This window comes from Cupressus sempervirens, chromosome 4, assembly GCF_028749045.1.
Source record: "Cupressus sempervirens isolate cs-2001-9-10 chromosome 4, ASM2874904v1, whole genome shotgun sequence".
NCBI lineage: Eukaryota > Viridiplantae > Streptophyta > Pinopsida > Cupressales > Cupressaceae > Cupressus > Cupressus sempervirens.
Window position 1 is genome coordinate 246,466,112 of NC_143121.1, and position 15,728 is coordinate 246,481,839.

The following is a 15,728-nucleotide window of genomic DNA, read 5'->3' on the forward strand; positions in this document are numbered from 1 at the left end:
TGTAAATCAAATCTCCTATCAACTCATTGTACATTGTACAAATATTTTGTATACACCATATCTCTAGACAGACATGGCCTCCCTGTCCTGGCATGGTGACTGGAACTGGTGTAAAATACTCGTCTTCAATAAAAAATGAAGGGTATGAGATTTCAGGGCCTTAATCCATTCTTATTCATTAGGTAAGTGTCCAAGCATTAATTTGCTGATATAAAGATTATAAATTATAAGTGGAACGATATGACCTTATGCACCATTCATTAGAAAGCCCCTTAAGCTCATCAATTGATAAGTAGGAGATAATTTCCACAGCAAGTCAAATTGTGATATTGCTATCAGGATTTAACTATATGATTTTTGAGTCAAACTCATTGACTCGTGTTTCATGAGTAGAGATTTAACATGAATCCATCTCTCATGAGAATAAATGGAACACTTAGCACTCATTGGATCTAGGTGATGCTCACAAGGGTGAAGCACTAGGACTTTTCGAGAGGTCACCCATCCCAATACCACTCAAGCCTGAGCGTGCTTAACTACGGAGTTTCCTCCATGGTTAAACCCAAAGCTTGCAACCACATTTGCAAAACCTTCACCAAGTGTTGTGCCTTATGACCCATTCATTAGAAAGCGCCTTAAGCTCATCAATTGATAAGTAGGAGATAATTTCCACAGCAAGTCAAATTGTGATATTGCTATTAGGATTTAACTGTATAATTTTTGAGTCAAACTCGTTGACTCATGTTTTATGAGTAGTGATTCAACATGAATCCATCTCTCATAAGAATAAATGGAACACTTAGCACTCATTGGATCTAGGTGATGCTCACAAGGGTGAAGCATCGAGACTTCCCGGGAGGTCACCCATCCCAGTACTACTCCAGCTTGAGTGCGCTTAACTTCAGAGTTTCCTCCATGGTTAAACCCAAAGCTTGCAACCCCATTTGCAAAACCTTCACCAAGTGTTGTGCCTTATGAACCATTCATTAGAAAGCCCCTTAAGCTCATCAATTGATAAGTAGGAAATAATTTCCATACCAAGTCAAATTGTGATATTGCTATCAGGATTTAACTATATGATTTTTGGGTCAAACTCATTGACTCGTGTTTCATGTCAAACTCATTGACTCGTGTTTCGTGAGTAGTGATTCAACATGAACCCATCTCTCATGAGAATAAATGGAACACTTAGCACTCATTGGATCTAAGCGATGCTCATAGGGGTGAAGCACCGAGACTTTCTGGGAGGTCACCAATCCGAATACTACTCCAGCTTGAGCATGCTTAACTATGGAGTTTTCTCCATGGTTAAACCCAAAGCTTGCAACCCCATTTGCAAAACCTCAACCATTTAGTCAAGACTCAACCATTTAGAATGACAAGAGTATATTCCAAATGAACGAATCAGAAAATCTCAAAATATAAATATAAATGAAAGATTACCTTCAAATAAAAGGCAAGACCAACAAGAAGAAGGCATATAGCCATTCCTCCAGAGGAGACCTGTCCATTTCAAAACAAATCTAGATTAATTCCTTTCGATGATTTTTTACCAGTTTTTAGTGATCACAACGCAACTTGGCCAACCTATGGTAGCGAAGTCTTATAATAGACCTCAAACTTACCATTAGAAGGATCCTTCTTCCAGCTTTGTCCAATAGCCATGTAGTAAATGCAGTCGTGATTATCTATTCAATGGTATCAGAAGATTATTTATATTAATAAAGTTTATTATCACTAAATTAACTTGGATCGAGCATGACAATTAGTTCTTTTCAGTCCGGACTAAGAAAAAACCTGAACACACGCAAGCCCAACGGATGCAGCATTGCTCGATGAAATTCCTTCCATGATACCATAAAAATTGGAATTAGTTAACTATATTTAAAGAATTCAGCCACATAGGCTAAAATTTTCTATCTACTTTATTAGTCTCTGGCATAATGCATTAGTTAGATTAGAAGAACCATGGAAGAACCCTTAGTCTGTAAAAACTGGAACGACTGATATTTTCCCTGGAATCTCTCTCTCTCTATATATAATGCTCACCAGCAGACTTGAAAATAGAGCTGCTGTAAAACATAATGCCATTGATTCCTCCCAACTGCTGCAATAAAAGCATCCCAATGCCAATCTGACAAAAGAAAAGTTAGTGTGAATTTAAGATCATAAATGCTCACCATTAAAGCAAAAATGATATAATATATATTCTTTCTGATGTCCTTTCCAGATGTGAGGACGAGAAGGCTTACAGTTAGAGGGAGTGCATATCTTCGTTTATGTAGTTCAGCCAATCTGACACTGGTTTGTTGATTGCTAGTCTCTACAACACTCTAAATCGTGAAAAAGTTTTAGGTTGATTAAAATAGTAATTCCCTTGATTGAACAAAGGCAAATTTCAGACAGCGTTATTCATTGAAACCCAGGTATACATATGCCAAAAATGAAAAAATAAATTGTCACCTTAATTTCAGCTGCTTCAGAAGATATATCAGCATCAGAGCCACGAAGGGTTTGCAATGATTCTTCATACAATGGACTTTTAATCTTTGCCTGCACAGTAACAGGCATATTTGAAATGATGAATCTTCAGCAATTGTTGTTTTATGTTACGAAATGCTGAAAATCTTTTTATTACCAGAAATGAATAAATAATGTTAAAACTCACAAGCCATCTAGGAGATTCTGGGATGAAAAAAAGCCCAAGAATCAATAGAGCACAGGGCATTATGCCTGTAGAATCCACAGATCAAAACGAGATCAAGATCTCTAACAATACATAATTTGAATTTCAAAGTGAGCACATAAATAAAGTTTAAATCCTTGAAATGCAGCTATATTACTCTTGGTCCAATACCTGCAATTGCTAAAGACCTCCAGTGAAGGAAAAGCCCAAAAAGATATGCTAGCAGTATGCCGATTGTAATAAAGAGCTATTCCACAGAAAGCCACAAAAAGGTCACTGCAGAAATTTGCAACCTCTTTTAAGATATGAGACAGTAATCACTACTAAAACATTTACCTGTGTTACTGTGCCAAGACTTCCCCGCAAGTGTTTTGGGGCTATTTCAGCAATATATATTGGTACCTAAAAGGTCAGACGGTAGTAGCACAAAACACCAAGGCTTAATTACGAGTTCAGTTTTTAACATTGATAACATACCAAGAAAGCATGCTATAGGGGTTTCCCTCTTGACAAGCTTGACTGAAAATAGTCTGTCTTACTGCGAATGAGATAACTCCCACTCCAAACCCTGTCAACAATCTTCCCAAATAGAGTAATAAAGCATTCTGCAACCAAAAACAGATGTGTCAAAGATGAGTGAATTGCTTATTTAAAAATCAGCACCAAAGGATAGCAATTACTTCTGAGAATCCTTAGTTTATTCACAGAACTTCTGATAATCTTTGATGGGCAAAGAAATTGCCTGTGCCAAAGTGATAGCAACCCATCCAATAATATTGGGTAGTGCAGCCACCATTAATGCCTGTTTTCAAAATTTCGAAGAAATGATCAGAATTTGTGGGGAGAGAGAGAAATTTGGAAGCGGAGGGATGCCCTTGAGTATAGAAGAACGCATCTAGTCTAGTGGCATTCCAAGCTTACCCCTTTCCGTCCAATGGTATCAGCTATTTTTCCACTGACTGTTGCTCCTACCATTGCACCAACATTTGAAAGCGATCCAAATATCGAAAACTGTAAAAAAGAAATCACCTTTTGCATATATCTGTTCATCCCGATTGCGATGTTGTTTTGCATGTAAAACTAAGATCAGAAATCGAACTGATACTTCTTCCATAGGCCCTGAAGAACTTACATCAGAAAGACTTAGGCCAAGACTGCTCATAATCTCACTTTGTGTTGGTGACGAATAGCCAAGCTACAATAACACCAACATCTTGATGAGGTAACAAGTAAAAATTCGCTATTAAACTCTTCTCTGATTTCAAATGAAGCTCTACATGCATCATCTAAACTTTTGCCAGTACGAAGAAATTGTAGAGATTAAAATTCAAGCAATAAGTTAACTATCACCAAATCCAACTAGCAGGTAATACTGAGATTGAGTAGATTGGAAAAAATGTCAAGACTGGTTGTAAGATGATTTAAAACTGCGTGTAATTCTGATAAACTCCGCATCTCATACTATTTAGTAATTTACTCAGCAGATTATTTGTAAAAGAAAACATCTGTGAGTTGCTGTTTTTCAAGCTCTAACTCATCCAACAATCTGAATTTTCCCCTCTTGTGGATTCATGAAGTAATCCATATTAAGGGTTTCCTGTCCATGGAGAAACAAAAATAACAACATGATGGGAAAGTGAGATCCATAATTTGATAGTCAAACTCCACAAAATTTCTGTCATTCCAAAATGTTACAAGGAAAGGTCTGAGAGAGTGGATTCTACACAATATCCAGAAGAAGAAGAGTTCACAAACTCTCAAAACATGGATTCTCCAAACCAAACAAAGACAGTTCTACAACCAATAACTTCATTTCATAGAACTCAGTCACCCCTTCAGAAATAAAAGAAACAGAGGACATATTGACTGTTGGCAAAGCAGTGTCAAGCACACATATATAGTGAGAGAGGAGAATGGGGAGGGGGTCAATCAGTACATGCTAAATTCAATCTCAATATTTAAAGTAATATCAAAACCATTACCACATCTTCCACCTCTCAATATCTATATTTCTTTTTATTGAATACAAATCGGCAAGTTGGCCAAGGATAAAATTCTTAATTCAAATGTGTAATAGTAATCTCACCCTAACACCAAAGCATTACATAGAGAGTAAGAAAACACTTTATATCTTCTATATTGAACTCAACTGGTCCCAAACTACCCTCAAATGCTTCTTCCAGCTGGCACATGTTACCTCATTAGGCGGATCCAACAAAACCTTCTGCACAGTCAGTGAACTAGCAATGTGAACACTATGTCATCTCTAACTTTCTGAATGCTAGAGCATTTTCTCTGAAACTATGGAATACTTTTATTCGTGTATAGCCTTACTTACCTTCCAAACGAATGCCAAAATACTTTATTGCAGTAGAATGTTGTATCACAATCATCAACAGTACAATTGGATGCATATATATTATATAGTCTCAGATCAACAATTAGAAACTCCACACAAACACTTTCAGGCCACAATAAATGCATTAGACATGTAGGAACCACTAATACCAGTACATAATGATAACCTTAAATACTCTGACATGAATCAAATCTCCTTGACATCAACAATCTTCTTAACATCAATGAAAATACTATATTCAACAAGAAGAACTCATTGTATTCAACAAGAAGAACTCATTGAAGAACTCATTGTATGCCAAATTTTATAATGAAACAGTGGTTATTGACAAGAATTTGTCCACATGTCGTGGTGATTGTGAGGGGGTTTATGGATAGATCTGAGAGAGCAAGGATGTTCGGTTAAATAACAACATTTGTTTGCAGAAACTCCACATTAGCTGCTGGATAAAGTAAGTAAGTAAGTAAGTGGGTTTTATATTCCATGACACTATGCCATAGTTTTTGGGTTTACATATGGTGACAGTGATATGGGACTACCTCGTACTCTTTTTCGAGAGGCGCTTGGTGCTACAAACGAGGCGTACATACCCTACCCCCCAGTGGGATTTGAACTTGTGACCTCTCTTTCAAGAGTACAAGTTCTCCACCACTAGGCCAACTCGGGGCATACCAAAATGTTTAGACTAAAAATTGTCTTCTACCAAAATGTCAGTTCACTTTTTCAGGAAGCAGGCTGCAGTCTCACAAAGAGGGCCTCCTAAAAAAGGCTAGGCAGTTGGTCTTATGAATTTGTTACTGCAGTTGAGTTTAGAAGTTTAGATTTCAAAATTTACGGTCCTGATGGTATCATGAATTTTATAAAAAATTTACATAACTGACAAGTGACAAAAAAACTTTCCTAACTAGTGGGAAATTTTTAGCCCTGTCCCAAATGCATATGCTTAATATTATGAACTAGAAAGTAGAGATTTTCATATACCAATCAAAATTCTAATTAATCTGGTAGCATTTTTTCCTCCCTAAAACTCCTCCATAAGACCACAGCTTTAGACCCACTTTAGTATTCCTTCATTGAAGCCATCATGATCGCTTGTCCAACCTTTTATTTCTCCTACACACAAGCCTCTAGAAACAAAAGTCAAGTTAAGGGAACTCAAAGTTCTCATAGATGCTTCCTACTTTATATGTCAAATGTTTATGCCATGGATTCTTCTTTAAATTGTTCTCTTTTTCCTCAAACAAAGAGTTGGTATTCTTCTCTCTTTTCATCAATTATAGGATTTTCAAGGCATATCTCTAGCTGCTTCTTGTTGGTTGTATTCTCTAAAACCAATAAAACTTCATCACATATGGCTCATCTCTATTGGATATTGTTTCCATCGAAAGATCATCTTGGACCTCCTCTTGTGGTAGGCTGTGTTTCTTTTCACTATAATCTTCAAACTCTCGCATTGTAATCTTCAATGTTTTCGTCTTCATCAACATAGCATGACTCAACATCTTCATCCCACTTATAATTTAATCCTCTGACAAAATCTTCACAAATCACTTTTTATGATCTTCCATTCACTGATAATCTTGTTAATTCATCAAGTGATTTTTTGACAATTTTATTCATTGGTAAATCCTAGGGTCTTTGGCTTCTCTTTTTGATAAAGCTCTTGCTCACAAGGCTAGTATTTATTTGTGATGTCCCTCATATTATTAAATAATAATTTTTGTTATGTGGCCAACAATCAATGTATTTATCTCTGAGGCCCACTCTTTATTTTATTTTGTATAGCCTATTGGCCTATTGATAGTTTGTAATGCTTCAGCAAGCTTCCTTGAAACCCTTTATAAGGCCAGTATGTAAGTGGTTGTATGCATGGGACTTGAATTAGTTTTCTTTGTATTGTGAATTCTATTGGAGTTATGTCTGTCTTGCCATTTTGGAAGTGTAAGATCTTCCCTTAATGGCTCTCGCGGTTTTGGTGGGATTCAACCCTCACCCTATTCCATTCTTTGTACTACTTTGCTTGGATCTGGCAAATCTAGCAACCATCTTTGTTTGCAAATATAGTGTTTTGGCAATAAATTGTTACTTCTCTATTCTAACATACATTTCTGAGTTCTATAAATATTCTATGCATATCTGGGTGACTCATATCCATTTCAATATTTATAATCTCAAGTATTTCCGTCATTGACAATTCCATCCTCTTAGCCCATACAACCTGCCAACTAAACGACCACAAGCTTCACTATACATCACTTGTTTCCTTATCTCCATATAGAACTTTAGTCTCCCTCCATCATGCCCATTTACAACTCGTTGTACACTGTACACTTCTCCCATACCCTTCATACTCCATTGGCACATATCCACTTACACCATACAACTTACCCTAAAAAATCCTCCCCACTCTACTGTACAACTCAACTCTCCCTCCACCTTCACTCACACCTCTCTCTCTCCTCCATATGCCTCCCTATCCTAGCAACAAGTTGTATGGCCTTTCTCCACACCGTATGCCTAAAATCAAGTACAACAATTTTCCACTGTACGCCAAGCGGAAACCATGGTAGATTACAATGGTATAAGAGTTAGTGATGTTGCCAACCTGTTAGTAACACTGGATGTTGCCAAGATCTTGATTAGTAGGAAGGAGGGGTGAATCAAGCACTGAGATGATGCAACTTCTAAGGGAGCTAACAAGAGGAAACAATTGAGGGAAACTTTGTTGAATGGACAAAAACTCCTCAAGGAGAAGTTGGTGAAGGGGAAAAAATGAATTGGTGAGACCCTTCAACTTTAGGTAGAAGGAAGGACAAATGGAGGACACAAAGAGCCCTCCCACACTTGACTACTAATGCCAACATTTCCTCAATTGTTAGAAAAAAATGAGTAACGAGAACCTACCTTCCTTGATGCAAGATTAGTTCTGACAAGATTTGATGCTAGATTTGGAGTAGAATTATCCTTCAAGGATTATGTGAATTTGTGGATGAGATATTCGAGTAGACTGGGCAATTACAATGACGACATTAGACAAAAGATTGGCAAGATAAACTTATCATGCTTTGATGGATCTGGGCATACATCAACACGAGCATGGATTCAGAATTCTAATACATACATCCATCTCAACCCCATGCCTCAAGAAGAGGCAATCAAGTTTGCAATGCTTCACCTAGAAGGAATCGCTCATGAATTGTGGCACCATGGGATGGTCACCATCAATTGTGATCAAGTCACTTCATATGCCGACTTCACAGAGAGACTTACTGACTTCTTTGATGGAAAGGATCTGAAGCACAGCTAAAGAAATTTGGATCAGTGGAGAGCTACATTACAAAATTTCAAAGATTATCAATACTAGTGAAAAGCATTTCAAAGAGAAGACTTGTCGTCTTATTCATGGATAGATTAATCGAGCCCTTGAAGAGTTGGGTGAAAGGTTTTAACCCCAACACACTTGTGACAACAATCAAGAAGGCATGGAACATGGCAACATCCACTTCTTCCAAAAGTTATTCACACACCAAGCTGCCCCTTGCTCTGAAAGAAAAAGACAACAAGCCCCCTCCATAGAAGCAGTCAATGGATGAAGCTTCGAGACAATATTTGAGGAAGCTCAGTCTTAATTGTAAGGAGTCGTGAAAACTAGGGCACCAATTCTTAGGAAAGGGGAAGGTCCACTAAATTGAAGTGGTCTCTAACAAAAAAGAGGACGAGGAACCAAAAATCAAAGGAGATGGTCAACAAGCTCCCGAGGAGGTTAACACAAACCATGTAGAGAGGATTGTTGCACTGGTATGTCGCGGAGGCACCATTGCTCTTGTTGACACTTGTAGATGTACTATTTTTCAGGTACAAGGCACTCTCCATGGACAATAGGTCATAGTCATGCTTGAAAATGGAGCTACACTTAATTTCATTAATTCATCACTCATGAAATGAAGAGGTCTGGCTATGGAGGCACATGCAGGATTCCAAATCAAGGTAGCAGGAGGAAACCTCCTATCATGTACCCATCTAGTCCCACAACTTAGCATTACCATGGTAAACCATACGATGACAAATGACTTCTTTGAAGTAGACTTGGATGACATGGAACTCATACTGGGCATCCAATGGATGGAAACGCTCGATGAGTATACAAAGTTTCAAACAGATGGAGTTTTCATTTGAAGTGGATGGAAAGAAGGTGGTCCTTAGGGGAATGTCAAATAGAGGGCCGAAGGCAATCTCAACACAATTGATGGAAATCATTTTTCAACATGATGACATTGTCTAGGCAACACATTGTTTGATCTCAACAGAATCGATGAAGGGCCAATAGACTGACTAAAAGGATGATGAGCTATGTTAGATAAGCACAATATGGTCTTCACTAACATCCTTCTTGACATATCTCCACATAGGGATTTTGAGCACACCATTGAGTTGGGAGGAAGGAGCCAAACTCATCATCACTACACCCTACTGCCATCCTAGGCGTAACGATGAGATAGAAAAGACGATCCAAGAAATCTTAGAGAAAGGATGAATTAGTCCTAGTTCCAACCCCTCTGCATCGTCAGTAGTATTAGTTAAGAAGGATGGAACCCTTCGAATATACATGGACTACCGTGCATTGAACAAGAAAACAATAAAAAACAAGAACCCCATTTCCAGGATTGACAAATTGTTGGATGAGTTACATATTGCAGTCTACTTTTCTAAAATAGATCTTCATTCCGATTACCATCAAATTCACATGAGGGAGAATGATGTGGAGAAGATGGCCTTCTGTTGTCACTACAGTCATTATGAGTTCCTGGTCATGCCATTTGGTTTGACTAATTCTCCAACCACTTTCTAGTCATACATGAACCACATCTCCAACAAACAACTACGAAAGTTCCTACTAGTGTTTTTTGATGACATACTTATTTAGAGTAAGACATGGGAGGAACATTTGAGGTATTTAGATGAAGTGCTCGAGATCATGGAGTCACAATTACTATTAGCTAATAGATCCAAATGTGAATCCGAAATGATAGAGATATTGTATGTAAGGCACATCATTAGTGATTGAGGGGTTCGATTACACCAGAAAAAGATTCAAGCCATCTTGGATTGGCCGCCACCCAAGACTCTTTCCAATTTGCATGGATTCCTTGGATTGTGTAGTTTTTATAGAAGGTTAATCAAGGGGTTCTCTCAACTTAGTTCACTGCTAACAAACCTAACAAAAAAAGGATCTTTCTATTGGGATGAGAAAGCATAACATATCTTTGACAAGTTAAAGGAAGTCATGAGTTCATGTTTGGTGTTGGCACTAGCTGATTTCAATTAATCCTTCATCTTGGAATGTAATGCATCAAGAGAAGGCATCGAGGTAGTGTTGATGTAGGATCGTCACCTCATTGCATTTGAGAGTTGGAAGCTATCAGAAGCAAAGTGACTATACTTCATCTATGGATGCTCGCCATCATGCACACACTTAAAAAGTTTCAACAGTATCTTGCTGGAGCAAAATTTGTTATGCAAACAAATCACAATAGCTTGAGATGTTTCTTGGAGTAGAGAGATTTGAATGAACTACAACAAAAGTGGGTGAGCAAAATCTAAGCATTTGACTTTGGCATTGTGTATGTGAAGGGAAAAAATAATGTAGTGGTTGACGCTCTATCAAGAAGGCCTATTGTATGTTCTTTGTCCGAGATTTCAACAGATTGGAAGGAATACCTATTGGCTTAATACTCCAAGAACACATTTTGATGGTCAAGTGCAAGATGATAGGTATAAGGTGGAAGACATCATCATCTACTACAATGGTACGATCTATTTGGTTCCCAAGTCCACAATGAAGGAGAGAATTTTGAAGGAGATGCATGACTCACCTTTGGCCGGACACCCAGAATACCTAAAGACCTACAGGAAGATCCAAACACTTTGCATGGAAGGGCCTCAAGAATGATATCTTGCAGTATGTACAGGAATGTTCTACCTGCCAACAAAACAAATCCAGGCACACTTTACTAGCAAGGATTCTTCAACAGCTATCAATCCATGAACAGAAGTGGGAAAGTATCTCAATGGATTTCATCACTGGGCTACCCAAAGTGCAAGGCAAGGATTGCATTTTTGTCATGGTTGATTGTTTTTATGCCCATTTCTTTGCCATCTCCACTGAATACTAGGCATCTCAATTTGTAGAGTTATTTTTTCGTGAGGTTTTCCCCTTAGATGGTCTCCCGGGGAATATAGTGACAAAGATAGCCATTTTCTTGGTACTTTTTGGATGGAGTTATTTAGGTTGGTAGGGACATAGTTGTCACAAAGTACGAGCTACCATCCACAGTTAGATGGATAGACGGATATTGTGAACAAATAGTTGGAGGGATATTTAAGGAATTATGTTTCAGCTCAGTAGAAGGCATGTGTTTGTTGGTTACATTTGGGTGAGCATTGTTACAATATTACCTATCAAATGTCGATAGGCATGGCACCCTTCAAAGAATTGCATGGTTATGAACCTTCATCGTTCATGGATTTGGCATTGGGCAACAACCATGCATCAATGGCTAAAGACTGGCTCCAACAGAGTTTAGATATCATGACATCTCTCGACAAAAATTTACAAAGGGCTCAAAACCAATAGAAGATGTATGTTGACCGACACTGGGTAGAGAGAAGTTTTGAGGCTGGTGATTTGGTATATCTTCGACTTCAACCATATAGACAATACTACTTGATGTCATCTGGTAAGGAGGAGTTATAATCATGCTTCTGCGGACTATACAGAGTGGTTCGGAGGGTAGGAGAAGTAGCCTACAAATTGAAGCTTCCAGAAGGGAGTTGAATCCATAATGTTTTTGATGTGTCATCTCTGAAGAAGGCAACTAGACAATGTGTCAGTGTGTTGAAGGAATTGTCGCCCATTGATGAAGAGGGGAAATTGATTTTAGAGCTAGCTGAGATTATAGAGGTTTGAGAAAAGAGGCTCAGGTTTCGCACCATTAAGGAGTTTTTGGTACAATGGAAGGATCTTCTGGTTGAGGACCCCACTTGGGAAGGCGAGCAAATTCTAGAGCATCCAAGTCTACAATTGCTTAAGGGTGAACAATTTTTGGGCCAAGAGAGCTGTGACATCCCCAATATTATCAAATAATCATTTTTGTTATGTGGCCGACAATCAATGTATTTATCTCTCTGGCCCACTCTTTATTTTGTTTTGTATAGCTTGTCGATACTTTTGTAAACCTTCGGGAAGCTTCCTCGAAGACCTTTATAAGGCCAGTTTGTAGGTTGTTCTAGGCATGCAATTCCAATTAGTTTTCTTTGTATCGTGAATTCTATTGGAGCCCCACCTGTCTCACCATTTTAGAAGTGTAGATCTTCCCTACTTGGCTCTCATGGTTTCGGTGGTATTCAACTCTCACCCTATTTCGTCCTTTGTACTACTTTGCTTGAATCTGGCAAATTTGGACGCCATCTTTGTTCGCGAATATAATGTTTTGGCAATAAATTGTTAGTTCTCTATTTTGACATGCATTTCTGAGTTTTGCGAATATTCTGTGCATATTTGGATGATTCATATACATTTCAATGTTTACAATATCAAGCATTTTTGTCATCGACAATTCCACCCTCTCAGCCCATACGGCCTACCAACAGAACGACCACAAGCTTCACCGTACATCACTCTTTACCTTATCTCTGTATGGAACTTTGGTCCCTCTCCATCTCCTCCCTCGCATGTTGCACACCCCTCCCATACCCTCTGCACTCCATCGGGACATCTTCCGTTACACCGTATGACTTACCCTAATAGATCGTCCCCCTCCACCGTATAGCTCAACTCTCCCTCCACCTTTGCTCACATCTCTCTCCTCCATATGCCTCCCTCTCCCAGCAACAGGCCGTACGACCTTTCTCTACACCGTATGCCTAAAATCAAGTACGGCTATTTTCCACCTACGCCAAGCGGAAACCACAGTACATTACATTATTCTTCTCACCATTGTTCTTTGCTTGCTCATAAACCTTCAAGGCCTAAGCCACAACATTTTTTTTTGCCTTTCCTATTACTGCATCCAGCATAACTCCTCCAACTCAAAAACTCTATTTTCTGCAGCTCCTTTTGCTGGTCGTTTGTTTGCTCTGGCCTCTACCATTCTTGTGGCTTCAATTTACAGTGTAGAAATTTTAAGACAGCTTATCATCTATTTTAAGAAAAGAACGTAAGGCACAGAAATGAAACAAATTTATTAGCTTTTCTCAGCATCATTCTTTGATAGAATCAAATACCAAGCACTAAATATGACCTACAATCGTTAGTACAGTGAAATTTTAGTTGCGTGGGCAAAAACAACAGAAATCTAGCTTCATATAACAATAGTAACATTCAATCCCGCCTAACAGTTTGACAGTGACTCTCCATATTCTTGATTTTAACAGTTCCCTTGCTTTAGAAAGAAAAACGGTTACTAATATAAACAAAGATGACAAATCGTACAGCTTAGCCAGTAAAATTCATGGACATGGTTAAAGGACATATTATTGTCTTTTGGGTATTTACTAGGATAAAGAATGCGGAGGCAAATGGCGGGAAAAACTTACACAGAACCAAAACTGGATAGACCCCAATGCCACAATTGCAGTGCAGAAAATAGCAAATGCAGCACTGCCCTGGATATCAGAGATCTTCTTACGATCTTTACAACTCTTATAATTGCTGTTCCGTTTTTCATGATTCAACAAGGGTTGCTTAACGTCTCCATGACGAAGTTCATCTCCGCCCTTTTCCAAGTCGATTTCGTATCCCATCTCTGACATAATCTACTACACCAGATGCTTTCATATACAAAATTCAACAAAACCCCAACTCAGTCCTATTGTCACTACTTGATACTCAAACCCAAGCTTTCTCCTCAGCTTGAATAACCCGAGGATTCCAGGTACTGTAACAGACTGATGGCCACACGAGCAATCAAAGAATTGAAGCGCTCACAGGGAAGATATAATTGTAAAAATGGCGGTGCTCAGGTATTATATAAACGTGCACAAAATGTATCACATCATTGACGTTAACAGTTTTCAACCATTCTCCGTGATAAAGAATCTTTTGACAAGTATCTGTCCCTTTCTTCAAGAGGACTACGGTCTGATGCAACGAAATGGAAACAAGCTTGTGCGAGGGAACGAAATCACGTACCTCCGTTGGATTTCGCTCGTTTTTGGCCGCGTGGACAATATTGAACTGCAGTACTGTGATAAAGATGGCATGAAATATACAAAGATTATATTCTTTTCAATTATACATCACTGTTACTCATGTGGTCCTTCAAATTTAACAGCGCAGAACATCAAACATTTATTGACAACTTAATTTAATAGTATTCTTTTGTGCTTTATACACATTTCAAACCTTTTTATTAACTCTGTTGAAATCTCTTTATAAATCATATCTTATGATTCTTATTATGAAGTCTTAGTAACTGTAATATATGACTTAAACATTGAATTCATTATGTTAAAAACCATTTACAATTTATTAGAATAAGTATATATATTTGAATCATGAAGCATGCGTTTACAGTGTTGTTCAATTAAATAGGGAAATTGTGAATTGAAATGACCAATTTTTTCTTTTTCTATATACTAAAGAGAGAGAAGATTGTAATATGCATTGTTTTCACTGTTCTGTCTTGTTTCAAATCATCCATCTGTAAATTGTATTATTATTTTTCCATCACCATCCATGAAAGCAGAATTTAGATTCGAAAACTAAATGGACGGTTCCCACAACAAAAGAAAAAAAATCAAAATTTGTGTGAGAGATAATTACGATTGACGAAGACAGAATAATGGGCAAATAGTACATGGGACACAAACATCTGTAGATCGTATGCGATGACGCTTTTCATTTAGTAAGACTGCGCAATCAATCAATTGTTCTTTCTTGTTTCAAATCATCCATCTGTAAATTGTATTATTTCTCCATCACCATCCATGAAAGCAGAATTCAGATTTGAAAGCTAAATGGACGGTTCCCACAACAATTTTTTTTAAAAAAATTTGTCTGAAGGATAATTATGATTGATGAAGATAGAACAATTGGCAAATAATCAATGTAATATATGGGACACAAACATCTGCAGATCGTATGCGATGACGCTTTTCACTGAGTAAGATTTGCGAAGAAAATTTCGAACATGTGTAGAAAGAATTATGAATGAACAATCAATCAATTTATGTGTCATGATAGTGACGGTTTATTATTATTGAATTTCTGCTGAAATAATTATGCGGCCTTCAGAATTTGTTCATGTTAATCTCTCTCTTTATAAGCCTAGTTGCATTAAATGAGTTGCAATGGTAGCCTTAATAGGTATTAAATTAATTAACCTTGATAGCTATTATTATTATGTTAATTTTTGTATCTTTTGTTTTCATGTATGTATTGTTAGTTTTGCTAGTTTGTTAATAATTATTTTCCGAGTAAATTTGTTAGAGTAAAGGTAATTATTCATCAATTAATTAAGTTCTTTTTCAAGCAACTACAAATAAATTGGTTAGGGTTTGTTAAGTTATTTTTTAAAATCTTACTCTTGATTGAGAATCGATTTTTGTCATTGGTTTTCTCATGAAAGTAGTGTAAAAGAAGGTTAGGGGAATTTGGTGAAAACAATTTGTAGAAGCATTTAC

At 37.6% G+C, this 15,728-nt stretch overlaps 1 protein-coding gene across 1 annotated transcript; it reads right to left on the reverse strand.

Annotated features, from left to right (window-relative positions):
* Positions 1-1,684: 1,684 nt before the first annotated feature.
* Positions 1,685-13,991, reverse strand: LOC149560929 (sugar transporter ERD6-like 6). Its single transcript, XM_089823702.1, has 12 exons — positions 13,641-13,991; positions 3,819-3,881; positions 3,608-3,697; positions 3,429-3,488; positions 3,226-3,291; positions 3,023-3,088; positions 2,858-2,933; positions 2,669-2,733; positions 2,464-2,553; positions 2,253-2,333; positions 2,050-2,134; positions 1,685-1,844 (listed from the first exon to the last, which is right to left on the reverse strand). The coding sequence occupies exons 1-12, from the start codon at positions 13,854-13,856 to the stop codon at positions 1,786-1,788; spliced, it is 1,017 nt and encodes a 338-aa protein (XP_089679828.1). The 5' UTR covers positions 13,857-13,991; the 3' UTR covers positions 1,685-1,785.
* Positions 13,992-15,728: the final 1,737 nt, after the last annotated feature.

Excerpts from the sequence above, each read along its gene's own strand:
- LOC149560929 (XM_089823702.1), bottom strand. The coding sequence starts at position 13,856 with ATGTCAGAGATGGGATACGAAATCGACTTGGAAAAGGGCGGAGATGAA. Across the intron at positions 3,882-13,640 it reads CTATCCAGTTTTGGTTCTGT|CTTGGCTATTCGTCACCAAC; the intron begins GTAAGTTTTTCC and ends GTGTTATTGTAG. Across the intron at positions 3,292-3,428 it reads TTGCTATCACTTTGGCACAG|AATGCTTTATTACTCTATTT; the intron begins GCAATTTCTTTG and ends TTTTGGTTGCAG.